This window comes from Schistocerca nitens, chromosome 1 (assembly GCF_023898315.1).
Source record: "Schistocerca nitens isolate TAMUIC-IGC-003100 chromosome 1, iqSchNite1.1, whole genome shotgun sequence".
In the NCBI taxonomy this organism is placed as follows: Eukaryota; Metazoa; Arthropoda; class Insecta; order Orthoptera; family Acrididae; genus Schistocerca; species Schistocerca nitens.
The window spans coordinates 167,414,620-167,441,978 of NC_064614.1; the positions used below are offsets into that span (position 1 = coordinate 167,414,620).

At 45.5% G+C, this 27,359-nt stretch overlaps 1 protein-coding gene across 1 annotated transcript in view; it reads left to right on the top strand.

The window, feature by feature from the left end:
• The window catches only part of LOC126234476 (serine/arginine repetitive matrix protein 2-like), an 894,711-nt gene that overhangs the window by 825,999 nt on the left and 41,353 nt on the right, over positions 1-27,359 (top strand). Inside the window, exons 19-21 of the mRNA XM_049943200.1 lie at positions 6,031-6,203; positions 14,055-14,717; positions 25,167-26,392. Of these exons, the coding sequence (XP_049799157.1) occupies positions 6,031-6,203; positions 14,055-14,717; positions 25,167-26,392 (2,062 nt within the window). The remainder of the gene's footprint in view (positions 1-6,030; positions 6,204-14,054; positions 14,718-25,166; positions 26,393-27,359) is intronic.

Below are 27,359 nucleotides of genomic sequence, written 5' to 3' on the forward strand. Positions count from 1 at the left end.
CGAGCCCAGAGCAGGCCACAACATGTTGTCTCAGAGGCCACAGACAGAACTTTTAATGACTGCTTCCGCCGAGATAAGACGGACGGAGGCATTTACAATTGCTCTCGGCTGAGGAGACGTGCATTCCGCCGTTTCTGCAGGAGTCTTCACGTTAGTCATAGTCTAGGAGACTAGAAATCTACTCTGTAGGAATCAGCATGGGTTTCGAAAAAGACGATCGTGTGAAACCCAGCTCGCATTATTCATCCACGAGACTCAGAGGGCCATAGACACGGGTTCCCAGGTAGATGCCGTGTTTCTTTACTTCCGCAAGGCGTTCGATACAGTTCCCCACAGTCGTTTAATGAACAAAGTAAGAGCATATGGACTATCGGACCAATTGTGTGATTGGATTGAAGATTTCCTAGATAACAGAACGCAGCATGTCATTCTCAATGGAGAGAAGTCTTGCGAAGTAAGAGTGATTTTAGGTGCGCCGCAGGGGAGTGTCATAGGACCGCTGCTATTCACAATACACATAAATGACCTGGTGGATGACATCGAAAGTTCATTGAGGCTTTTTGCGGATGATGCTGTGGTATATCGAGATGTTGTAACAATGGAAAATTGTACTGAAATGCAGGAGGATCTGTAGCGAATTGACGCATGGTGCAGGGAATGGAAATTGAATCTCAATGTAGACAAGTGTAATGTGCTGCGAATACATAGAATGAAAGATCTCTTATCATTTAGCTACAATATAGCAAGTCAGAAACTGAAAGCAGTTAATTCCATAAATTATCTGGGAGTACGCATTAGGATTGATTTAAAATGGAATGATCATATAAAGTTGATCGTTGGTAAAGCAGATGCCAGACTGAGATTCATTGAAAGAATCCTAAGGAAATGAAATCCGAAAACAAAGGAAGTAGGTTACAGTACGCTTGTTCGCCCACTGCCTGAATACTGCTCAGCAGTGTGGGACCCGTACCAGATAAGAGTTGATAGAAGAGATAGAGAAGATCCAACGGAGAGCAGCGCGCTTCGTTACAGGATCATTTAGTAATCGCGAAAGCGTTACGGAGATGATAGATAAACTCCAGTGGAAGATTCTGCACGAGAGACGCTCAGTTGCTCGGTACGGGCTTTTGTTGAAGTTTACCAGAACATACCTTCACCGAGGAGTTAAGCAGTATATTGCTCCCTCCTACGTATATCTCGCAAAGAGACCATGAGGATAAAATCAGAGAGATTAGAGCCCACACAGAGGCATACCGACAATCCTTCTTTCCACGAACCATACGAGACTGGAATAGAAGGGAGAACCGATAGAGGTACTCAAGGTACCCTCCGCCACACACCGTCAGGTGGCTTGCGGAGTATGGAGGTAGATGTAGAGATGTAATGCCGCCACCCTTGTAACTCTTCAACAGTTGGCAGCATTAGTATGCGGCAGGTACTGGCTTGTTCCGTAGCCTCTTCTCTACAGCTCTAGTTTGAGGTAAGCCTTAGCAGTGAACGGTTGTGTTGTTAGTGTAAAGTATGGAACCCTGCGCAGACGGTCGGTCAATGCTACTTAAGCAACGTGCATTCATTGAATTCTTGACAGTAGAAGGTGTCCCCCAAAGGAGTTTCATCAGATAATGAAAGCAGTTTATGTTGGTTGTGTTGACGTGAGTACTGTGTTGAAAGATATTGATGGGGGGGGGGGGGGGGGGGACATCTGACCTGCGTGACAAACAAAGAGTTGGACGTCCTGTGACGACAACCACCGAGTTTCATACAAACACAATTTGCATTTCACAAGAACGTGTGGGTCACGTTATTGCTTTGCTTGGCTATCGGAAGATCTGTGCACAATGGGTACCCCGGATGCTATCTCCTGAAATGGAAGCCCACAGACCTGAAATTTGCCAGGAACTCCTCTCACGTTACGAGAATGAAGGTGACGCCTTTCTCCATTTAGTTGTGACAGGAGACGAAACGTGGGGACACCATTACGACCCGGTGACGAAATGTCAGTCTATGGAATATCGACACAAAGACTCGCCCCAGAAAAAGAAATTCAAGACGCAGCCCTCAGCTGGAAAAATCATGGCCACAGTGTTCTGGGACGCAGATGGTATTATCCATGTTGATTTACATGATCGTGGAACAACAATAAATTCAGAGCGTTACACCACAACGCTGCGAACTCGGAAACGACGGCTAACAAGGGTCTGAAAGGAAATGGGAAATGTTTTCCTGAAGCCTGACAATGCCAAACCACACACTTCACGTGCCACCACAGCAGAACTCCAGAGACTGAATCTCAGGACCGTACGGTATCGCCCATACAGTCCAGATTTAGCACCATCTGACTTCCATCTGTTCCCAATAATGAAAGACGGTCTTCGGGGACATCATTTGCTTCTGATGAAGACGTTGAGAGAACTGTGAGACTGTGGTTGCGGAAACAGAGTGTCGACTTCTTCCGAGACGGCTGTAGAAAACTTTTTCATCGTTGGCAGAAATGTATCTAGTTGGCTGGTGATTATGTGGAAAAATGAATATTGGTAATTAAAGATCAATTTCTAAGAATTATTTCTGCGTTTGATTTATTAAAAATATTCCCATCCAAACCCAATTAACGGAGGCATTACTTTTCATTCAACCCTCGTTGTTAGGCCTGTGAAAACATTTAACTGAAATGGGGCGGGAATGCAGGATTCCCGACGCTGTGTCGCGAGGAGAGCACTTGCGTGTTTTCGAGGCCATATGGGCACACAAGCCGCACTGGTTTCTGCGTGTTCAGAATAACAGTGTGTTGATTGGAACGCCGCCTTCCAAAGTAGTGCATTCAATTAACGATTTAACAATTCAGAATTTTAGGGAAAGCTTGCAACAGTTAGACTTGGATGAGGTGCACAGGGAACATGATGCTAATTTAAAATTTAACCTATTTCAGGATACATTTGTGAGTGTATTTGAAAACAGTTTCCCTAAGAAAACAGTGAAATATAATTGTAAGAAACCATGTAAAAAGGCATGGCTTACTAAAGGGATAAAAACATCTTGTAAACAGGAAAGGGAAATGTATCTTATAGCTAGGAGGAGTAATGATCCCGAAACGGTGAAACATTATAAAAAAACTACTGCACTGTATTAAGAAAAGTTATTAAAAAGTACAGAATTATGTGCATTATGTCCCAGATAAGCACATCTGATAATAAAACAATTTGGGGTATTGTTAAATTGGAAACAGGGCAACCGAGACCACAGGAAGACTGTATTTCCATCAAACACAAGGAAACGTTTGTTAAAAAGAAGTCAGAAGTAGAAAACATTTTTAATAATCATTTTTTAAGTCTTGTAGAGAAAAGGATCCAGCTATTCATTAGAAAGCAAGGCAGAATATGGAAGAGGCAGTACCTATGCAATTTGATAAAATTTAAATTCAACCCACCTCTCCTACTGGTCGTAGGTTGTGTTCCAAAAATGAACAGCATAGAGAAAGAAGTGATGACACTTACTACAGGACCTGTCCATCATTTTGCAGGACAATGCTCAAGTACGTTTGACTGATTTGTTTGACTGATGGTGTTGATAAGTGCTATACCACCTACTGCACTCCTCTGACTTAAGCCCTTGTGAGTTCAACTCGATTTCTAAACTCAAGGAAACACTTCACGGCATTCGCTTCAGATCTGCTACAAATTCGTCGGTCTATAGACCGCGCCGTTCGAACTGTCAACACTACTGGCAGTGCTAAGAGTATCCTACGATTTCCACATCCCTGGCAAAGGGTTATATACAAGGCTGGTGACTACTTTGAAGGTCAGGAAAACTTTGAAACACGTATCTATTTTGTACGAGCTGTAAATAAGTAGTTTCCACTATTAAAGTTCCAGCCCTCGTCTTTGTAAAAATGAAGTACTGACAAAATGTCAGTTTGGTTTTCAGAAGGGCTTTTTGACAGAAAATGCTATATATGCTTTCACTGATCAAATATTAAATGCATTGAATAACCGAACATCACCCATTTGGATATTTTATGATCTCTCAAAGGCTACTGACTGTGTGAATCATGAAATTCTTCTAGATAAGCTTAAGTATTGTGGTATGAGTGGGAAAGCGCACAAATGGTTTAATTCATACTTAACTGGAAGAATGCAGAAGGTTGAAATTAACAGTACAGATATTCTGCAAAAACCAACAGAGTCCTCTAACTGCAGATGTATCAAGAATGGTGTCCCACAGGGATCAGTCTTGGGTCCCCTATTGTTCTTAATATATATAACGACTTACCACTCTATATTCATTAAGATGCAAAGCTAGTTCTTTTTCCTGATGACACAAGTATAGTAAATGCGATTGGCGCAGGAGAACGCTACCATTTTTGAATGGTGGTGTTTAGTTATTTGATGTGTACTTCTCACAGAGTGTTTCATGGACTTGCTTGAACTGTGAGAAGCGCCGAATTCAGTTGGGTGCCGTGGTACGATTTGAGCTTGGGCCACGGAGTCTGGGTGCGAAGGTGGATCTGAAAGAGGAGGCGGAGGTCCACCGTTGAACCCAATGCAGAGGCGCGCTGGCCACCGAATTCAAGATTTCTACATGTGCATGGTGAACATTTCGCAGCAGCGGCACTGGGAACCTTTAGGGCGAATTTCACACAGTGCACCATGCACTCACAGCAGCAGTCACTGTCTGAGTAGTTTGTTGCAATCAACAGTTCACAACCACTGTCAGTCGTATTAGTTACAGTCAGATGGGGTTATCCATATTTAAAGTCAGAATTAGAATCAACTTGCCACCCTCTTTTCAACTTTGTCAACTGTACATCAGTGCACCTCATTTTATGAACACGAGCATAAATACAATCGATGTGTTTTGCTAAGTTTCATGTCATTCATGTCTTCTGAAAATAAATGTGTCATGTTACTGAATTCTATTTGTTATTCAGATAGACAAGATTCCGTGGTCACCTTTATTCATCTACATCTACATCTACATCCACATGAATACTCTGCAAGTCACATTCAAGTGCCTGGCAGAGGGTTCATCGAACCACCTTCACAATTCTCTATTATTCCAATCTCGTATAGCGCGCGGAAAGAATGAACACCTATATCTTTCCGTACGAGCTCTGATTTCCCTTATTTTATCGTGGTGATCATTCGTCCCTATGCAGGTCGGTGTCAACAATTTATTTTCGCATTCGGAGTAGAAAGTTGGTGATTGGAATTTCGTGAGAAGATTCAGTCGCAACGAAAACCGCCTTTCTTTTAATGATTTCCAGCCCAAATCCTGTATCATTTATGTGTCACTGTCTCCCATATTTCGCGATAGTACAAAACGTGCTGACTTTCTTTTAACTTTTTCGATGTACTCCGTCAGTCCTATCTGGTAAGGATCCCACACCGCGCAGCAGTATCCTAAAAGAGGACGGACAAGCGTAGTGTAGGCAGTTTCCTTAGTAGGTCTGTCACATTTTCTAAGTGTCCCGCCAATAAAACGCAGTCTTTGGTTAGGCTTCCCCACAACATTTTCTGTGTGTTCCTTCGAATTTAAGTTGTTCGTCATTGTAATACCTAGGTATTTAATTGAATTTACGGCTTTTAGTTTAGACTGATTTATCGTGTAATTAATTTTCTTTATCTGTGTGGGGAGTAATACGCGCAGTCTTGGAATAAAATACGTTATGTCATCTTTAGTTCCACTACACAGACCCAGATATCTTTTCATTCACATTTAATTTCCATTGCATACAAATTTTATAGTGCTGTAACTGAGGCGTGGTTGTGTGTCGTAGAGATATTCAGAGTTAGGAATTCATGACAAGTACCCACATATCTGCCCACCAAACGGGACATTTTGTAACGTTACGCGATAGACAGACATACGTGAGACGTAACACATCTGTGCAGAGCTTCACCAGATTTTCAAGTGTCGCAACTGACGGAAGAGAGGTGTTGTCTGTATGCTTGAGGAGTGCATTTAGTCATGCAGGTAGTGTAAAGGAGTGGGGAGAGGACAGAACGAGTGACTGAAAGGATGTCTCGTGTGCAGCGCGCTGAAGGACGGCTACGAGAGCGACTCGACGCTGGTGTTCAAGCGGCGGGACGACCAGGTGCAGGAGCAGCTGAGCCCGGCGGAGCAGAAGATGGTCTACAAGGCGATCCAGCGCGGCGGCGAGGTGCCTCTGCAAGGCCTGCGGAAGCCCGCGCCACAGCGGCCCAAGGGTGAGTCCCGGGCGGCCGGCTCTGCAGGCTGTAGTGGGCGTAGCCTCCAGTTGCACCGGCACGCTTAGCAGGGAAACAGCACGGCGCTTGGATGTATACTCGAGATGTCGACAAGCCATAACTCTCCAGCATTATTCTTTAGTATCTCTGAGTTTTCAGAAGAAGACTACGCGAAAACATATAGAAAAATACACATATCAGTGGATATAGCATATATCCAAGTTTCAATCCGTAATGTGCGCTGTAGCGTAGTTGCGCTAGAGTGACAGGCATGTCAGAATATATAGACAAATCATTCGCTACTTGTTGTCAAACTCCCACGAACATACTGTCGTGCCTTCCCGAACAGTTCTTATCAGCAATGTATATACTGACTTTTGCTGCACTATTAACTTGAAGAGGTGCTCTATTCATTGATATGTGCCTACTTCCTGTAATACTTGTAGCTTCCACACAGTCTGTACCCCAGAGGTACCGTCCATGTGGAGACAGTAACAACCGTGAAATATCTGGGAGTAATCTTCAATAGTGACCTAAGTTTCTATGATCACAGGAACCAAATCGTGAAAAAAGCAGATGCTAGACTGAGGTAACTAGAAGACTTCACAGAAAATGCAGTTCGCGCGCGAACGGTGGCTTACAAAAGCATTCCTGGATGCTGCTGAGACCATTAGCAGATAGAAATTATAAAGGTGACAGAGAAGATAGACGAAGAACCGTGTAATTCATTACGGAATCATTAACTAAGCGCGAGAACGTCGCAGAGATGCTCATCAAATTCCAGTGGCAAACACTACAAGAGGTGCGTCATTCAACACGGAGAGTTTTACCGTTAAAATTCCGTGTGAGTACTCTCCGAGAAGAATGACGCAACATGTCATTTCATCCCACATGTATCTCAGGAAATGGTGGATAGTAAAATCAAAGAAATCCGAACTCGTATGGAGGTTTAACCGGCAGTCATTATTCCCGCGTACCATTCACGAATGGAAAAATGGCTAAAAGGGTAATTGTACACGAAGGGCCCTCTGCCACACACCATAAGGTAATGTGGAAAACGTAGATGTACAGGTCATTTGGGTAATCTTAATAGATGAGTAGTCATACTTGATACTCTTCATAGTGACACATCGTTTCTATATTATTGGTATTCTTTAAAACCAACAAACAAACACTAGTCATATTTGGCTTTGTCCCTATCTCCATATCGACTAGGGGACAGAATACCTACAGCCTCATAACTAGTTCTGTTCGGTGCGTCAGGTTCTTTGTGGACACTGACAAAGGGCACAATTACATGATGATACGCTTGTGGGAATGCAACGGGAAAGTCTTTAGTGCCGATGCCAAGTTTTGACGAATCCCGTGTTTTAAATTTCATAAACCCTTAAAATTACACACACTAAAAATTAGTCACACTCAAACCTAACTGGTTAAAACACACACTCGCACACATACATGTACATCCAGAATTCAGCTAACATTACAGACATTCACTGCAATCATTGGCGTGCATTACATCACTACACTGATCTTTTAAGTAGTGGGGATTTAACCATGAAGTTCTCAGTATCCAGGAAGATAAGACGTGATCTTTTACCGCATAGCCAAATATTCGCTTAGTTCTATTGTGTTTTGATATATTTGGGTGTGTCTACGTTACACGAGACAAATTGTATGTACTTTAGGACGACAATGGCAATATTGAAGCGGCAGCGGTTAGGTTACATGAAAAAGTGCACAAGAAGCAATTTTTCCGAGCAGCGTCGATGAGAAGAATAGGAAGGAAGCAATTAACAGTAACAGGTATGCTTTGTCTGTGGTTGACAAGTTACTGTGTTATTCATAGATGCAGCAATTAAAATGTGTTGGTGTTACAAAAGATACAAAATTTCGAACTAGGATTGAGTGGAACGTCGATACTATTTGATAAACTTATCTGTGTGTAGCTTTGACGTAAGGAGAGACAATGTAGCATTGAATATCAGCTTGCGGTTTATAAATAATATACCTGTAGTGTATATGTGCCTTACGTAAAACTTGGTTCATGCATGTGACCAGAAATATGTAAGAATGCCTGTTCTACATTTAAAGAGAACTGCTCTAGACGGTTCTTTAAATAAATGTGTGAAATCATGAAACTAAAGCCTAGTTTGAACACCATCAAGCCCTATTGGGTATGGCCATATATTTGCGTATTTACCACCAGTCAGTGGGCTCCCTCGTGTTGTCTGTGCAGTGCAGTTTAGTATTGCTCGCATATGGAAAACTTCCTCAGCGTGAAGATTTTGATTAATGTAATTTTGGAACCTCCACCGGTTACGTGCGTGAATAGGAGTCCAAAGAATCAAGGTGGCGATACCGATTGGTGTAGAAGGTTTTAGTATACCTAAACGTACTTCAACCTTTGCTGATACTTTGCATAGAATGCCGAGTCGCCCCATTCTGTGGATCTCACGTTCTACACAAGCTTTCCGTTCGTCTGGGAGCTTATGCAAAAGTCTATACTTTTATCACAGTTGGTTGATTTACGCCTCTGTGACCATTTTCAGGTCATCATACATACAGGGTTGTTACAAATGATTGAAGCGATTTCACAGCTCTACAATAACTTTATTATTTGAGATATTTTCACAATGCTTTGCACACACATACAAAAACTCAAAAAGTTATTTTAGGCATTCACAAATGTTCGATATGTGCCCCTTTAGTGATTCAGCAGACATCAAGCCGATAATCAAGTTCCTCCCACACTCGGCGCAGCATGTCCCCATCAATGAATTCGAAAGCATCGTTGATGCGAGCTCGCAGTTCTGGCACGTTTCTTGGTAGAGGAGGTTTAAACACTGAATCTTTCACATAACCTCACAGAAAGAAATCGCATGGGGTTAAGTCGGGAGAGCGTGGAGGCCATGACATGAATTGCTGATCATGATCTCCACCACGACCGATCCACCTGTTTTCCAATCTCCTGTTTAAGAAATGCCAAACATCATGATGGAAGTGCGGTGGAGCACTATCCTGTTGAAAGATGAAGTCGGCGCTGTCGGTCTCCAGTTGTGGCATGACCCAATTTTCCAGCATGTCCAGATACACGTGTCCTGTAACGTTTTTTTCGCAGAAGAAAAAGGGGCCATAAACTTTAAACCGTGAGATTGCACAAAACACGTTAACTTTTGGTGAATTGCGAATTTTCTGCACGAATGCGTGAGGATTCTCTACCGCCCAGATTCGTACATTGTGTCTGTTCACTTCACCATTAAGAAAAAATGTTGCTTCATCACTGAAAACAAGTTTCGCACTGAATGCATCCTCTTCCATGAGCTGTTGCAACCGCGCCGAAAATTCAAAGCGTTTGACTTTGTCATCGGGTGTCAGGGCTTGTAGCAATTGTAAACGGTAAGGCTTCTGCTTTAGCCTTTTCCGTAAGATTTTCCAAACCGTCGGCTGTGGTACGTTTAGCTCCCTGCTTGCTTTATTCGTCGACTTCCGCGGGCTACGCGTGAAACTTGCCCGCACGCGTTCAACCGTTTCTTCGCTCACTGCAGGCCGACCCGTTGATTTCCCCTTAAAGAGGCATCCAGAAGCTTTAAACTGCGCATACCATCGCAGAATGGAGTTAGCAGTTGGTGGATCTTTGTTGAACTTCGTCCTGAAGTGTCGTTGCACTGTTATGACTGACTGATGTGAGTGCATTTCAGGCACGACATACGCTTTCTCGGCTCCTGTCGCCATTTTGTCTCACTGTGCTCTCGAGCGCTCTGGCGGCAGAAACCTGAAGTGCGGCTTCAGCCGAACAAAACTTTATGAGTTTTGCCACGTATCTGTAGTGTGTCGTGACCATATGTCAATGAATTGAGCTACAGTGAATTTATGAAATCGCTTCAATCATTTGTAATAGCCCTGTACAGATGATTCAGAACGGTGTACTTGAATTGCAAATTACAACTCCATCTCTTCAGAAGAATGTCAGCTGCCCTTGCATTTTGCGTAGGTTACCAGTAAACAATCACTCTAGCAGTAAGCTGATTCACACAGACACACACAATTTGGACTGTAAATATTGATCACTGTCTGTATAGGCCGAAATCAGCTGACTGTCTTAGTAGCACAGTCTTAACATGTTAAAAGTACAGCCTAGTAATGGAAAAATGGTGTGACTTAATTACTTCATACAGACTCGGGACCCCAATGGGAATAAAGTGTTTTACATGGTTTCTTTAAATTATTCATGACGAATGCTTAGATGATTCCTTCACTGACGCCTCGTAACTCTTCCTAGGTAATGTTTCGTTTCTAATAGCTCCACTGGATGGCTTGCTAAAGTCTAACCTCCCTTCCCTTCAGCAAACGCATTTCTTCTCAACCATCTGACCAGGAAAGATTACAACCTTCTGCTTCTTCTTGCGGATTATCTACGGCTGGCGCCACATCTCCATCCCCAGTCGCTATCTTCTGTCCTGATTTTCCTCAATGTTCATATTCCTTGCTTCGATTCCCTCCTCCGCATCATTTTGCCGGTTGCGTCGTGGGCGACCCCATTTCTTCCCCTGGGATGGTATCGTTCGTAGTATCCTTTTTACGAGGGTCACTCTAAAATAAATGCACACTATTTTTTAAAATTCATCTTTATTCTACATGTTTGAAAGTTTTACAGTGTGTAGATACATCCTTTAGGAACAATATTTTCATTTCTCCACATAATTTCCATCCCTCTCAACTGCCTTACGCCATCTTGCAACCGGCGCCTGTATACCCGCACGGTAAAATTCTGGACCAATCTGTTAGAGCCACTGTTTGGCAGCGTGCACTTGGGAGTCATCATCTTCAAACCTTGTTCCAAGAAGAGAGTCTTTCAGTTTCCCAAAGAGATGATAGTCACATGGAGCCAGGTCAGGACTGTTGTCGTGCAACAGCAAAACATCCTACTTTTGCTGATGTCGTCGAACACGACTCAGTCTAGCTTGAAGTTTCTTCAGTGTCGTCACATATGCATCAGAATTTATGGTGGTTCCACTTGGCGTGATGTCCACATACAAGAGTCCTTCGGAATCGAAAAACACCGTAGCCATAACTTTTCCAGCAGAAGCTGTGGTTTTGAATTTTTTTTTTCCTTGGATGAGTTTGCATGATGCCACTCCATTGATTGCCTCTTCATCTCTGGTGAAAAATGATGGAGCCATGTTTCATCACCTGTCACAATTCTTTCAAGAAATTCATCTCCACCATTCTCGTACTGTTCCAAAAGTTCGCTGCATACCGTGTTCCTTGTTTCTTTGTGAGCCACTGTCAACATCCTGGGAACCCACCTGGAACAAACATTTTTTAACGCCAACACTTTCAGTATTCTGCAAACACTTCCTTCCCCTATCCCAACGTAGTGTGACAGTTCGTTCACTGTGATGCGTCTGTCAGCAGTCACCAATTCGTTAACTCTGCACATTGTCTGGAGTGTGTGCAGTACGAGGCCTGCCGCTGCGAGGACAATCCTCAATATTGCCGTGCCCGCTTTCATCACGTAACCTGCTTGCCCACCGACTAACTGTACTGCGATCGACAGCAGCATCTCCATTCACCTTTTTCAACGTCTTGTGGATGTTTCCCACTGTCTCGTTTTCACAGCACAGGAATTCTATGACAGAACGTTGCTTCTGACGAACGTCAAGTGTAGCAGCCATCTCGAATACATGCTGTGACGGTGCCACTCACGGGAACAGGTTGAACTAAGTTTGAAAACAAGCGGGAGGTATGTATCTACACACTGTAAAACTTTCACACGTGCAGAATGAAAACTGTGTTTTTACAAAAATAGTGTGCATTTCTTTTGGAGTGACCTTCTTAATACCCTGTCTTCGTTCATCCTATTCACATAGCTAAACCACACCATCTGTTTGTGTTGGATGTCGTCACAGATATCCCTATCAATTTTCGTCCTTTGTCGGATTTCGTCATTTCTGACCCTGTTCATCGTAGTACAGCTTGAGATACGTCTTAAGTAGTATCGGTGGCAAGCAGTTTTTTGTATCTTTTTTGCTAACGTCCCAGGCTTCTGATCTGAACAAAACACACTCTGGGCTATAGTTTTATACAGTGTCTTCTTCGTTATTCTTGTTATCTTTTTATTCCAAAGAGCACAGTTCATGACCCTTTTTTACAGCTCGTCTTTTATCAATTCTACAAGTGATTTCATCATTGCTTGTGCCCTGTATTATTGAATAATACTCCAAGATATTTTGTGTTTTCTACACTTACAGTTACTTCTCCATCTCCCTCCAAATTGTTTGCTTTTCCCGCTCCAACAGCCAAATACTCACACTTTTTCATGTTCTTTAAGCCAGCCTTTTATTGTATTCCTTTTTAAGCTTTCGTATCATATAGCTCATATCATCTTCATGTTCTGCTAGTACATACTCCCATAACCTGGCATTTACTGTACCAAGTCTGCAGGATTGCTCCTAGATACAGCTTAAAGAGGGTCGGTGACAGCCCACATCCCTGGCACAGACCCTTCGAATTCTTCTGTCCAACTATTCCCAGTCTTTACCCTCCCTGTTTTATTTTCATATAATTTTGTAACTGTCTTCGGCAATCTTTGATCTAACCCTCCTTACAGTCATATGGCATTATATGGGCTGTGGGACACATAATATCATTATAAGACCATACACCAAGCATACAGGTTGGCTCAAGTAACTAATGAGGAGATACTCAGTAGAATTGGGGAGTACAGGAATTTGTGGCACAACTTGACTAGAAGACGGGATCGGTTAATAGGACACGTTCTGAGGCATCAAGGGATCACCAATTTAGTATTGGAAGGAAGCGAGGGGGGAAAAATCGTAGAGGGAGACCAAGAGATGAATACACTAAGCAGATTCAGAAGAAACTTCCTGGCAGATTAAAACTGTGTGCCGGACCGAGACTCGAACTCGATTCTGTGAGGTTTGGAAAGTAGGAGTCGAGGTACTGGGGGAAGAAAAGCTGTGAGGAAGGGCGTGAGTCGTGCTTGGGTAGCTCAGTTGGTAGAGCACTTTCCCGCTAAAGGCAAAGGTCCAGAGTGCGAGTCTCGGTCCGGCACACAGTTTTAATCTGCCAGGAAGTTTCATATCAGCGCACACTCCGCTGCAGAGTGAAAATCTCATTCTGTAGATTCAGAAGGATGTAGGTTGCAGTAGTTACTTGGAGATGAAGAGGCTTGCACAGGATAGAGTAGCATGGAGAGCTGCATCAAACCAGTCTTTGGAGTGAAGAGCAGAACAGCAACAACACCAGTCATGGATGACCTCCGACACTTCGTTCATACTGCCTACAATGAAAGGCTACCCAGTAAAGCATCGTGGCGTTCAAACTACTTTAGGGCCATAGACTGCATTACATGACATCTTTTTGTGTTTGTTGGTGGTGGGCTTACAGAACCACGCTGTTACTAAGCCGCAGCGGCTGCATACAACATAAATTCACTGTAGCATACTTATTCACTTGCTGAGTAGTTGTACTGTCTGGTAAAGGTCTGACATTCTTACTTGCCTTCCCTGTTCGTACACGGAGCAGCGACTTTCAGAATGGTTTGTGAAGAGCCAGGGAGGTAGTGGAGAGTTGATCAGCTGCAGGAGAGGAATGAGGTGCAGTTACAGTTGTCTTCTTTCACTTTCCCCCACTGCGGTAGTCCAGTACTGGCCAACGTAGAATCTCCTCCCTGTGGCACGCGAGTGGCTTCCAGACAGCTGTAGAGCAGAGGTAGTGAGTAGAACTCGGCGCACTGGAGCCCTGGGGCGATGCGGTGGCACGCATGAGAGGCAGAGTGGCCGGCGAGAAGCCGCGGCTGACGTGTGGGTGGTGGCGTCGCCTTAGCGGGGGACCTGCCGGCGCTCGAGTACTTCCCCATCTCGCCGCACCTGACGCGCATCCGCGTGCGCCGGAACCCCGCGCGGCCCCTCCAGGAGATCACCTGCTACCCCGTCACCGTGCACCACGACAACCCGCCGCCCCTCTTCTCCACCTACAAGCGCACCGCGCCCTCCTTCGTCTGCGTGGGCGCCGCCACCGCGACGAGGGCGACGGCCGCGGAGGCCGCAGCGCAGCCGCCGTCGCCGGCGCCACCCAGCGCCGCCCCCGCGGGCTCCGCGCCGCCGCCCCTGCCTCCGCAGCGGCTGTCGTCGCGCCACAACTCGACGCTGCGCATGTGGTCGCGCATGCAGCTGCCCGCCAGCCCGGAGGCGGCCAGGAGGCGGCAGCAGGCGTCGCGGCACGCCAACGTCACGTTCCTGCGCGAGCGCATCACCAGCAAGCTGGGCGTCGCCCCCGCCGCCGCCGCCACCGCCGCCGCCCCCAAGGCGCGGTCGCGGCCGCAGTCGGCCTCCCCGGAGCCGGCGCGCGCCAAAGCGGCCAGGAGGGCGGCGCCGCCCACGCGCCTCAGCCGCTCGCCCGACCTGGCGTCGCCCGCGGAGGTGCGCAAGGCGCTGCAGGCCGCACCGACCGTCCGAGAGAGACCGGGCTCCAGGCTGCTGCCCCCAGGTACGTCCGCTCGTCATTCAGCTCTAGCCTACTGACAAGGGAACCTGCCCATCGCACCCCCCTCAGATTTAGTTATAAGTTGGCACAGTGGATAGGCCTTGAAAAACTGAACACAGATCAATTGAGAAAACAGGAAGAAGTTGTGTGGAACTATGAAAAAAATAAGCAAAATATAAAAACTGAGTAGTCCATGTGCAAGATAGGCATCATCAATGATAGTACGAACTAAGGAAGCCGGCACGGTAGCTCAGCGTGTTCGGTCAGAGAGCTGGTTGGCCTCTGTAATAAAAAAACTGACTGGAAAGATCAATAAACGAACTTGCTCGGGTGTCATGTGACGTCCGCAACGACCAAACACAACGATCAACAAAAATAAAAAAAAAAAAAAAAGAACGGAGCGCCGTGGTCCCGTGGTTAGCGTGAGCAGCTACGGAACGACGGAACGAGAGCTCCTTGGTTCAAGTCTTCCCTCGAGTAAAAAGTTTACTTTCTTTATTTTCGCAAAGTTATGATCTGTCCGTTCGTTCATTGACGTCTCTGTTCACTGTAATAAGTTTAGTGTCTGTGTTTTGCGACCGCACCGCAAAACCGTGCGATTGTTATTGAAGTCGCGAGCTATATTTGCTGGATTCATATTGCCCACGGAATACGTCTCACGTATTTAATGCACTCTCGTCCAAAGTAGCGAACAGTCAAATGCCAGCCAGGGAGCCTCGTTAGCAGGAATACTCTTTCTTCCGTGCGCTGTAATCGACTGACGTCGTGTGTTTCGATGTTTGTTTAGGTGTAGCGTCCCCCATACTATGGCGCAGTTACCTCGCATCGGACGGACGGACAGATAAAAATCATCCGAAAAAAATGAAACTTTTCACTCGAGGAAGGATTTGAACCAAGGACCTCTCGTACCGCAGCTGCTCACGCTAACCACGGGACCACAGCGCTTCTGAGCGCACCATATCCTTGATGTTGCCTATCTTGCGCATGGACTACTCAGTTTGTATATTTTGCTTATTTTTTTCATAGTTCCACACAACTTCTTCCTGTTTTCTCAATTTATCTGTGTTCAGTTTTTCAAGGCCTATCCACTGTGCCAACTTATAACTAAATCTGAGGGGGGTGCAATGGGGAGGTTCCCTTGTGCGTACTAATTCCAATTTAAGCATTTCCTATGAGGACTAAGCAACAAAAACTGAGACTAATTTTTTTCGTGAGCCCGCCCGGTTGGCCGTGCGGTCTAAAGCCGTCGGCACACGGACGGTGCATCCGAACGTTGAGCGTGCCGAGTTTCTGACGTAATAGCGTGGAATAGCACGTTCGAGAGTCTTTCCGTACGTGCAGAGCAGTATCTGGCATGTCAGATATTCTGAGCGTGCGTCTGATCGTTGACCAATGAGATGGCACAACGCCGCTTACGTCACACGCACGCCGTGTCCCTTCAGTACAGAGTTGTGAGGCGCCATATTGGCATTCATTTCAAGCTTATATGTATATATGCCATTTTTGAGCACCAGCAAATTGAGAATCACTGGAAAACCCGTTGTTAACTGTGTGATTCGTTCCAATAAAATAATGAGAAACATCATATTCGTGGCAAAAGAATTATTGTAACTTGCGTATTATGAGAGTAGGCTATTTGAAGGCAGCCACACACTGAAGATCCACCCAAAACGCATTGTTCTTGGTAGAATTTTTTATAATTAAATTTCAATTAGTAACATATCTATCGATTAAGGTTTCCAGCAAGGGTAACATAATGTGATTAGATGCGGAGGTTGTGTTGTTGGTTTAGCGTAATTGGTAGCGTCGCTTTCCAGTATTGGAGTATTTGTTAGGGCGGTGTTACGCAACTTGGCACAGCTAACTTTCTTTTTCCCCTAACGTTCGCGTTTTTATTATTTTCTGATACTTTATTATTAGTTTAATATAAGTATATACTATGATATTTGATGTTATGTAAATATAAGTTCACCTTTTTTTGAGGGGTGACTGTTCGATTGGCTTAATCTACAGGACAGCTTGTGCTATTTGTATAAAGATATTTAGCTCCTTTTTCTTTTACGCTTCGTAATTCACATGTTGCAAAGATTCTGCTACTGGGTAGGAACAGTGATCAACTAAGATTGACCTTGGGGTTTTACTAAAATGTGGGAATGTTTATGTTATGCGGAGAAGTATTCCAAATTTGTACCGCACGGTTTGTAATGGAACTTTTATAAGCCTGTGTCCTTATTGATTGGACATGGTACTTTCCTTTTCGTGGACGATGGAGGAAATGTGCGTTTTAAGAGAGCTAACGTGGGAATTTTACGCGCACCCGTTGAGTAAACAGTGTGATTTACGAACTAGAAACATTCCTCAACTGCCGCTGGAGTGCGTTGCGATCGCGTATAGCACGTTGGGGCCCACGTACCGTATGCACAAGTCGCATCGTTCCTGAGCGTTCAGTAGCACGTTGAATTGGCACGCTCAACGTTAAAGTTCGACAGCACGGTCCGTGTGCCGGCGGCTTACCGCACGGCTTTCCGAGCGGGAAGGAGCGCCTGGTCCCCGGCACGAATCCGCCCGGCGGACTTCTCTCGAGGTCCGGTGAACCGGCCAGTCTGTGGATGGTTTTTAGGCAGTTTTCCATCTGCCTCAGCGAATGCGGGCTGGTTCTTCTTATTCCGCCTCAGTTACACTATGTCGGCGATTGCTGCGCAAACAAGTTCTCCACGTACGTGTACACCACCATTACTCTACCACGCAAACATAGGGGTTACACTCGTCTGGTGTGAGACGTTCCCTGGGGGGTCCACCGGGGGCCGAACCGCACAATAACCCTGGGTTCGTTGTGGGGCGGCGGAGGGGTGAAGTGGACTGCGGTAGTAGTCGTGGGGTTGTGAACCACTGCGGCAGCGGCAGGGACGGAGCCTCTGCGTCGTTTCTAGGTCCCCGTTTAACATACAACATACAATTTTTTCCTTTAGTTTCTGTGATACTTTCCTGTCTCTACCATGAATATTTGAAAAGAGCATGCTTTTAAGTACGGTGTGTAATCAAAAACTAACGGGAATTTTCGTTTTTCTTAAAGAATCTTTATTCATTCATCAACATCAACTTTATCCCTTCAGAGTAATCCTCCTCAAGTATGATACACCTATGCTAGCGCTTTTTCCCATCTTGGAAGTACTTCTGGAATTCGTTTTTCGTTATGGTGTTCAGCTCCTTCAGCGACTCTGATTTTATCTCATCAGTGATGGGAAAACGATGTTCTTTCATAGTTCTTTTCAGCCTCGGGATAGAAACAAATCGCAGGAATCAATGTCCGGCGAATATGGTGGCTGAGGCAACGTGACAGTTTTGTTTTAGTGCCAAAAAGTCACGAACACGCATTGAGGTGTGAGCGGGAGCATTATGGTGATGCAATTTACACAAATGGTTTTGCCACAATTTCCTTTAAATTGCCTCACGCTAACGGCGCACAACTTCCAGGTAGCATTACCGTACGATCTTAAGGCATGATCTCGCGATGCACAATCCACTGTAATCGAAGAAAAAAGTTGAAAGAACCTTCACATGTGATCGAACTTGTCGATATTTTTCGGTCATGGCTCTTCAGGCAGTTTCCATTGGAAGGATTGGGCCTGCGTTTAGACGTCATACCAGTGCACCGACGTTCCATTTGGTGTTATAACCTTCTTTATAAGTTCAGGACCGTTGTCGACTTCATTCAGCAATTCCTGAGCCGTGTCTAAGCGATGTCGTTTGTGGTCGCAATTCAACTATTTCGGAACAAATTTTACTGCTACTTGTTTTGTGCGGAAAACATGCGAAAAAATGGCCTGGCATGAACCAGAGGATATCGCGACATCATCAACAACCTCTCTGATGGTTATTCGGTGATTTTTCCATAAACATTTTCTGTATTTCTTCCACATTGTCATGAGTAATTGATGTGCTAGGGTGTCCAGGGCGGTCGTCGTTTTCAGCGTCTTCTCGACCCTTTGAAACGTTTATACCACTCGTAAACTCTTGTCTTACTAATATTAAATTCGCAAAAAGCCACAGTCAATATTTCGAATGCGGTGCTGCGTTTTATTCCATTTTTCAAGCAAAATTTAATGCAAATTCTTTTACCATGTTTTTCTAAAGTAAAAATTCGCCGAGCTCTCGAAAATACGTATAAAATCTTCGACAGCCAACAATAAACTAAATATTCAAAACAGTCGAAAATGCAAACATACTTGTGTATCAACAATATTATAAAACAATTTTGAATATCGGATATATGAAGCCCGCGAAATTCAGTAATTTCCGTTACTTCTTTACCATACCTCGTATGATGTCTGTAGGCGGAACCACTCTCGTACCAGTAGGTCGGTAGTAATGCTCTAATTTGTAGACGCTTTTCGCGTACCAAACAGCGGAGGTGACGCGAGGAGAGCAGTATGGTGCGACAGAATTCGGTGTTCCTTTAAACCATGTAACCACTGAAACTCAGGAAAAGCTGCAGCTAGTGTACGGTGAAGATGCACCATCTGGTGCAACAATGTTTATGTGGTTCAAGGACTTCAAAGAAGACCAACTTGTCTGTATTAAACAGGTGGGCTTGGTGTTTCGGCTTCTGCTGTGACTGAAGTCAAGTTCAACACAGCTGCTGTGGTTGTCTGTGAGAATCGGGGGATAACATTACGTAACCTCAATGAAGTGTTGAGAGTTTCATATGGCAGTGTCTTTACAATTATGCATGATCATCTCCATATTACCAGTGTTTGTGCCTCTTGGGTGCCACGTCTGTTGACTGCAGAACAAAAGCCGGCCGTTATGGCCGAGCGGTGCTAGGCGCTTCAGTGTGGAACCGCGCGACCGCTACGGTCGCAGGTTCGAATCCTGCCTCGGGCATGGAAGTGTGTGCTGTCCTTAGGGGGGATGCATTTTTGAAAACATTATCACCGGTGATGCGTCATGGCTGCATCATTAAAATCCTTAGGGAAAACGAGCCAGCACAATTCGGTAATCGCCCGAAAGTTATTCCATCTTCAGGGAAAGTAATTATGATCATATTCTTTGAAGTTCATGGAATGATTTACCAGCATACAGTTTGACCTCACACTATGGTTACAGCAGCACACTACAGATCAGTATTGGCTAAACTGAGGAAGCACATTGCAAGGAAACGGCCAAAAAAATGGCTCTGAGCACTATGGGACTTAACATCTGAGGTCATCAGTCCCCTAGAACTTAGAACTACTTAAACCTAAGGAAATCACACACATCCAAGCCTGAGACAGCATTCGAACCTGCGACCGTAGCGGTCGTGCAGTTCCAGACTGAAGCACCTAGAACCGCTCGGCCACAGCGGCCGGCTGGAAACGACCAGAATTTTCTCGTACTGGCTGACTACTTCGTCATGACAGTGCGTGGCCCCTCGTCATATATCTGGTCATGCAGTTTCTGGCTCAATTCAATATTACCTGTGTACCGCATTCACCTTATATCCCCGATCTTGCAACCTGTGATTATTTTATTCCCATCACTAAAGGCAAAGCTTCGGGGCATCCGATTGGAGAATTCTGAAGGAGTGCTACAGAAGAGTGAGGCGATTCTCATGGACCAGACAAAGAATGGCCTGCGCCACGTGTTCCAGGACTTGCAGAGACGCCCAAAAAAATTGCATTGAACTAGGACGGGAGTACCTCGAAAAATTTCACGTAAACATTGAAATGGAATCATAAGCAAGTGTGAAAATAATCATTCCCAGTCTTTGTGGGTCAGTCCTCGTACATTGCGGGAGGAAAATGAAACACTATCAAGGACAGAGTCACTTTATTGAGAAGTGATGCGAAAGGTAGTTCCATTTTGCAGTATATGATAACATATTCAGAGCAGATTAAACGAACTTGTCACAGTAAAGGATGCCCAAACATTCGCATTAATACACTGTGTACCCTCCCCCCCCCCCCTCCCTCCTCCCACGCTCTCCCTCGCTCTGGCGCCATTCCAGGCGCATAATCTCGTGTGGAAACAATCATGCCGAATGGCCTCCTGCAATAGACTGTCCCAAGGATCGTGCGCCTTTTGTTACAATTCGCCAATTCTTCTTGCAGGCCCTGGAGAAACAGTGAGTTCCCGCTTCATCATGTCCCATACATGTTCAGCCGGCGAGACATCTGGTAATCATCCTGGCCAGGGCAGTTGTCGTAAGCCACGAAGAGCACGTTGCATCGATTGTGCTGACAAAGCATATCACCTTCCTGTCGAAGAAATGCCAGTGCCGCAGGGATAACAGCCTGTACAGTGTAATGGCACTGATTAAGTTACCCTACAGAATCACCGAATGTGTAGATGTGACCACGAGTTGTGACTGTTGCAAACACCGCCACCCCCTCCTCCCCCACAGACCATGAAGCCTGCAACGGGACCTTTGTGTCGGTGAATGCACTCTGGAATAGTCAGAGTCAGCTTACCAAGTCTACGTCATATATGCGTACGTCCATCACTCGCATACAGACAGAATCTACTCTCATCACTGAAGACAACAGAGCGCCATTACACTCTCAGCTCAACACTTACACGACAAGAGTAGCCATGATTCGTGATGTCATCATGTCAGTTGTAACCTGGTCAGAGGCGCACGTGATCTTAATCCTGCTACGCACAGGTGGTTCCCAATAGTCTTGGATGACAAAGCGGGTGCAACACGTGCCCATATTTCTTCGATCGGACACCCGTACTCGTTCAGTGCGTCGATCTTGACATGGCTCTGTGCTACGCAGTCGTTGAGAACCTAATCTACCGGTGTGGGAATGTTCTACAGACCACCGTTCAAAGCAGCGACACACCAATGATACACGTGCAGTAGCACGTCGATACGTCCATCCAGCTTTCCGCAAGCATACACAGTAACCCCGTTCAAGTGGCTGAAGCTGTTCAACAGAAGTAAATATTCGTCAGTGGGCCATGGTTGTACCCTAAAACGAATCTTGGAAACTGTGTTCACCTCTAAAATCAACGCAATTGCTGCCTGCAGAGTCAAAACAGACGGCGCGCAGAACACGCCTCTCGAACGCCATCTGATCACCAATGTCCCTGACAGATAAATCACTAACGCTACAAGCCCTCAGTATGAATTTTTTATACCGTGGTGCCACTGATACAGTTATTGACGGTGTTGCATTTTTTCCCAGCAGAGTATATCTTTATTTTGCCGTCTCGGTTGTATTTTTTACGGTATAACTAGTTTAGATCACACTTGACCTCTTCAGGCCTAAAGAAGTAAACGTTTTCCATTATTTTACAATAAGTAGAAAAGAATCCTGCATAACTCTTGAACTTGCCTATGTTGTAGCGGGAGCAACCCGTCGTATCTACACAGGGGGATCTGCCTCTGTATAGAAACGATGGGGTTATTATATGGGACAGTTGCGAGACAATTTGCACAACAAAGAGGAAGAACCCATCCGATTAAAATATTAGAATCTGTTACAGGGTTTAAATGTACAGCGTGATTCAGATATGATATAAGATGCCTTTTATTTCGTGAACGGTTCCAGGTGTCGAAACGAGGTTTTTGGCAAATGGTACGCTAATGGGCACGTAATTTTGTTATGTGAAAAGGAGTCTTAGCTCTTGTATGGATCGAGATATTGAAGCAAATACAATTTTTTAAATTCAGTGATATACTTTTTAAAGGCATCCGAAAGCGCTTGAAAAGAGGAGAAGAGTTATATAATGTTTGTTAGTTTTGGGGTTGAAACTGTTCCCAAAAGAATCCTAGAGATATTCTAAAGGAGTTTTGCTATTTAGGGAGTAAAATAACTGATGATGGTCGAAGTAGAGAGGATATAAAATGTAGACTGGCAATGGCAAGGAAATCGTTTCTGAAGAAGAGAAATTTGTTAACATCGAGTATAGATTTGTCAGGAAGTCGTTTCTGAAAGTATTTGTATGGAGTGTAGCCATGTATGGAAGTGAAACATGGACGATAACTAGTATGGACAAGAAGAGAATAGAAGCTTTCGAAATGTGGTGCTACAGAAGAATGCTGAAGATAAGGTGGGTAGATCACGTAACTAATGAGGAGGTATTGAATAGGATTGGGGAGAAGAGAAGTGTGTGGCACAACTTGACTAGAAGGAGGGATCGGTTGGTAGGACATGTTTTGAGGCATCAAGGGATCACAAATTTAGCATTGGAGGGCAGCGTGGAGGGTAAAAATCGTAGAGGGAGACCAAGAGATGAATACACTAAACAGATTCAGAAGGATGTAGGTTGCAGTAGGTACTGGGAGATGAAGAAGCTTGTACAGGACAGAGTAGCATGGAGAGCTGCATCAAACCAGTCTCAGGACTGAAGGCCACAACAACAACAATTCTAAAAATCATAGGCGAGTCGATCGGAATCGGCTGTTGCACTGTAAATACGCTCATGCCAGGATACGTCGATGTATCAAGCCTTTCGACAGTTCACTTGTCTGCAGTGCAGAACTAGTAGGAGCTGCGTCGTCTATCGGCAGGTCATTTCTGCTTCAACATTTCTTGCATGCAGACCTGTAAACCAGTGAGGAGAAGTTAGACATGCTTTTTTTTTATACGGTGAACATCAAATAACTACCGTCAAAACTACGGATCATCGCTGTCTGTCCCGCCAGGCACTTGCACGAATTAAGTGTTAGGTCACTAGTGCGAAGAGTCAGAGGACGAGGACGAAGACTGCAGCTGACACGTGGCACGAGACGTATTCCTAATGAATGCCAGATCAGCCAGACGACCATCAGTCGCATCTAGGGTCGACATAAATTCCACTCCTTTCACCTGGCACTACAGCAGGCACTCGGAGGACGTGATTTCGAAAGTCGTACAGAATTTCTTGAGTTTTCCCTGCAACAACCGGGAGACTACAAGACATCTTTACCAGCGTGTTCTCTTTACCAGTGAAGTAACGTTAACGAACCACGGTAATGTAAAGTTACGCAACATGCGGTACTGGGCAGCTGAAAATCCACGCTGGCTTCGTCACACACACGTGGAGCGTAAACGCGGTGCGACATCATAGGAAACTCGATTGTGGGGCCTGACTCATACCAGGGGTGATAAATGGAAATACGTATCCACATTTTCGAATGAATCTTCTACTTGTTCTTGTAGAACAGGCATCACTGGATAAGCGACATATCATCCAATGCACTTTCATCTGTTCATCTATCTCTCGAACGGCGACTACAAATATCCCTTGTAGTCGATGGTAAGCAATTTGAGCACATGTTTAAGTAAAGTGTAAAACTACGTTTCGTTAAGAAAAGTATTTATTGTATGAATGATATGTCGTCAGTAAATCTGACCAATTTCGGATAGTACCTATAGACACATTTGTCTGACAGCACCTTTAAGAAGCATCCAGGCGCCTCCAGGCAAACACAGATTAGTTTTATTTTATTTTGTTTTTGATCTAAGAAGTTTTTGTTCGTGAATAGGGCGGTTTATCTTTATGAAGTATGAACCACCGACGTTTCTGTTACCGCTTTGACAACTAAGCAGGAAAGGGGAGTGTTTAAATGAAAAATTGCCTGACGTACACTCATATAAAATAGTTTTCATAATACCCGTCTGATGCACCAGAAGTCAGCCTATGCCGTAGTTCCATATACAAAAATCATGGCTGGCCCTGTATCCATGTCATAGAGAAAATGAGGTTTTATCTGAGTAGCGTTGGCCTGTCTTGCTGCACATTACGACAGAGCATGGAATGAGAGTTATGTATGGCAGTGTTAGCACCGTAATAGCCGACTCTGGCCGCATTGCTTCCCTACTTTAGCATGTGCCTTGGATCCTTTTGCGAAAGATTTCAACAACAATGTTAACAAGCGCTGTATCACTGTTACAGTATTTCCTGGAGCTATTGAACGGATTATGAAAAGCCCACGCTTCCATTAAAAATTATTGGTTTCAATATCTCGGTTGATATCAGGGTTCAGAGCATTACTCATACAAAACATCACATGTCCCTCAGCACACTATCAACTGCGAAAAATCTCGTTTCGATATCTCGAACCGTTCACGAAATGAAAGGGGTGTTTCGTCTTACTTGACTCACTCTATGTTAAAGTCAGCAGTAGGGAAGACGAAGACTCCTCCCTTATTACGTAGACATGACAGCGGACATGGAAAGAATAGTGTACATTAATGGGATTGTTTGAAAGAATAAACAGTGTTCTTGGATAACCCTACTTGGTAAATTGAGACAAACAATATTCTATGAAAAAAATGAAATAATTCTACTGTCTCTGTTGGAAGCGCCATGTCAATGAGCTTAAGGAGATTAGGGTGCATACCAAGGCATATGACAGTAAATTTTTCCTCATTCCTTATTCATCACGGAGCAACACAAAGCCCCAAACATAGGTAAGAAGTATCCTCCACCACGGAAGTAATTTATATCTCGCTTATTCCTATCGAACTTTCTGACCTGCAGGAACAGTGGTTCGCAGTTCGACAGCAGTGTTCGCGTCGGCTCGCAATACCGGACGGCCGTCAGACGACAAGTCCTTACGTGTCACAGTGGCCATGTCCGCACGAGGGCGCGAGCTTCTGCGCTCGTCCTCCAGCACGGTGGTGCCGTCCACTTCCAAATCCCCTTCTCCGGCACCTTCCACACCTCGCCGCCCCAGCGTCTCCCCGGTGGGCCGCGGCGCCTCCCTCTCGCCGTCTCCGGGACCACTGCACAGGTCCCGCTCCAGGATAATATCTGTGGTGGGTGCTCCGCCGTCCAGCCTCGCCCGCCGCAAGGACTCGGTCTCTCCGGCGCCCCAGAGGACCCCCTCGAGGACTTCTCTGGCACTGCGAGACGAAGGGAAAGCGCGGCCCAAGAAAGTGGAGAAGCCGGGGTCCGACTCCGTGAAGAAGAAGGTGAAAGCGCCGGGCAAGAGCAGTCCGCCCTCGTCCTTCTCCAAGCTGGAAACGGGGAAGGTGCACGGAAGCACCGGTTCGGTGCGGTCCGCCGCCAGGACCGCCCCCGAAGCGAAGAAGAAGTCCGTGAGGAAGACGAAGGCGGAAGAGGGTGCGCCGAAGAAAGTGGTGGCGGCGAAGAAGCCGGAGAGGCCGCCCGGGAGGAAGAAAAAATCGCCACCGAGCTCGTCAGACGAGCGCAAGAGCCGCAAGGAGTTGTCAGTCGCGTCCAGGTCGGCGACTGTGGCGGACCTGAGCGCGCTCGACGACGAGCCGGCGTCGCAGTTCGGCGGCAGCGACGAGGAGGCGTCGGTTTCGGCGCCGGGCCGGTCGGACACGTTCTTCCGGCACCTGCTGCTGCGCGACGCGCCGTCGCCCGCGCCGTCGGCGGGCAGCGCGCAGCGCGCGCACTCGTCGGTGCTGGAGCGCGCGCGCCTCTTCTGCGAGCGCGCGGCGCGCGGTCCCCGCCGCCAGGCCGCTCCGCGCGCCGAGCCGCCGCTGGGCCTGCTCAGCGTCTACCTGTCGCAGCGCCGCCCCGTCACCGAGTCCAAGTTCCGCAGCCTGGACCGCGAGCTCAGCGCCGCCTCGCGCTCCGCCAGCCCCTCGCCGCAGCGCGCGCCCGGAAAGCCCTTCTGTTACTTCCCGCGCATCGCAGCTGCCTCTGCAGCCGGCACTGGCGTCGTCAGCGAGAGGCGCGCCATGTTCGGCTCGCTGGCTTCTTCGCGCGGAGTCAGTCCGGATGCTGCTGCCGAGGTAATTAAACTTTTAATTTATGAACTTGCACTGCATTCCCAGTACAGTGGAACCTCATCTATCTGGACTAGGTTGGACCTTAGCAAGAAATTAGAATGACACATGCTAAATTTCGTGGATTTACACATTATATTTATTTTCTCATAAACACAAAAATTACATATTTTTCACATTTTTTTTTTTTACACTGAACACCAACTTCGTCAGTCTCTGATAGTCGGCATATTCCACGTCACTCTATCCACATCGCTAACCGACACTGGCTACATGTGACGTTTGAACTACCATTAGAAAATTTCTTGTGTAATCCTATCACTTTTCCCCCGCAATGTCTGCCCTGAAATTATCGCTCTTTTGCCACACGAAAAGTGCGTCATGAGCATGACATTCTTTGCTTTTGCGTTATAATTTTGAAACAAAAGCCTCACTTTGTTCTGGTTATTTTTCCTGTCTGGCACCATTGAAGTTAAAACACCAACTTCAGCAATATTTTTCAACAATTCGCCTTTATCGATCGTATGCAGTGCATCTTGTCCGTGGGCATGTCTACGATGTTGCTTTACACTCTCATCAAACAGGAGCAATCCATTACTGTACAGCTCAATGTTAACTTGTGAACTGACTCTGTGCCAGGATCCATGTGTGGTGTGGCTGAATTTGAATTTAATAATTGCTATCGTCGATTGCTGCCACTCTTACTTTTGGAGTATCTTATACCGTACAGTGATTCTACTTTTTAAAAAAATCTGTCTGAAGCAGTGATCCAGATGAATGAGGATCAATAAATGAGGTGCCGCTGTATATTATAGTATACAACATTCAAATGTTTTACTATTTTAATGATATTATAACTGTGACAAGAAATATGAACACTGTTACACAAATGTATGAAGTAAGGGAAGCAGAAGTAGCAAAAATTGCCCTCGCTGTGTATTAAAACAAGACAGAATTCACAAAAATACCCAAG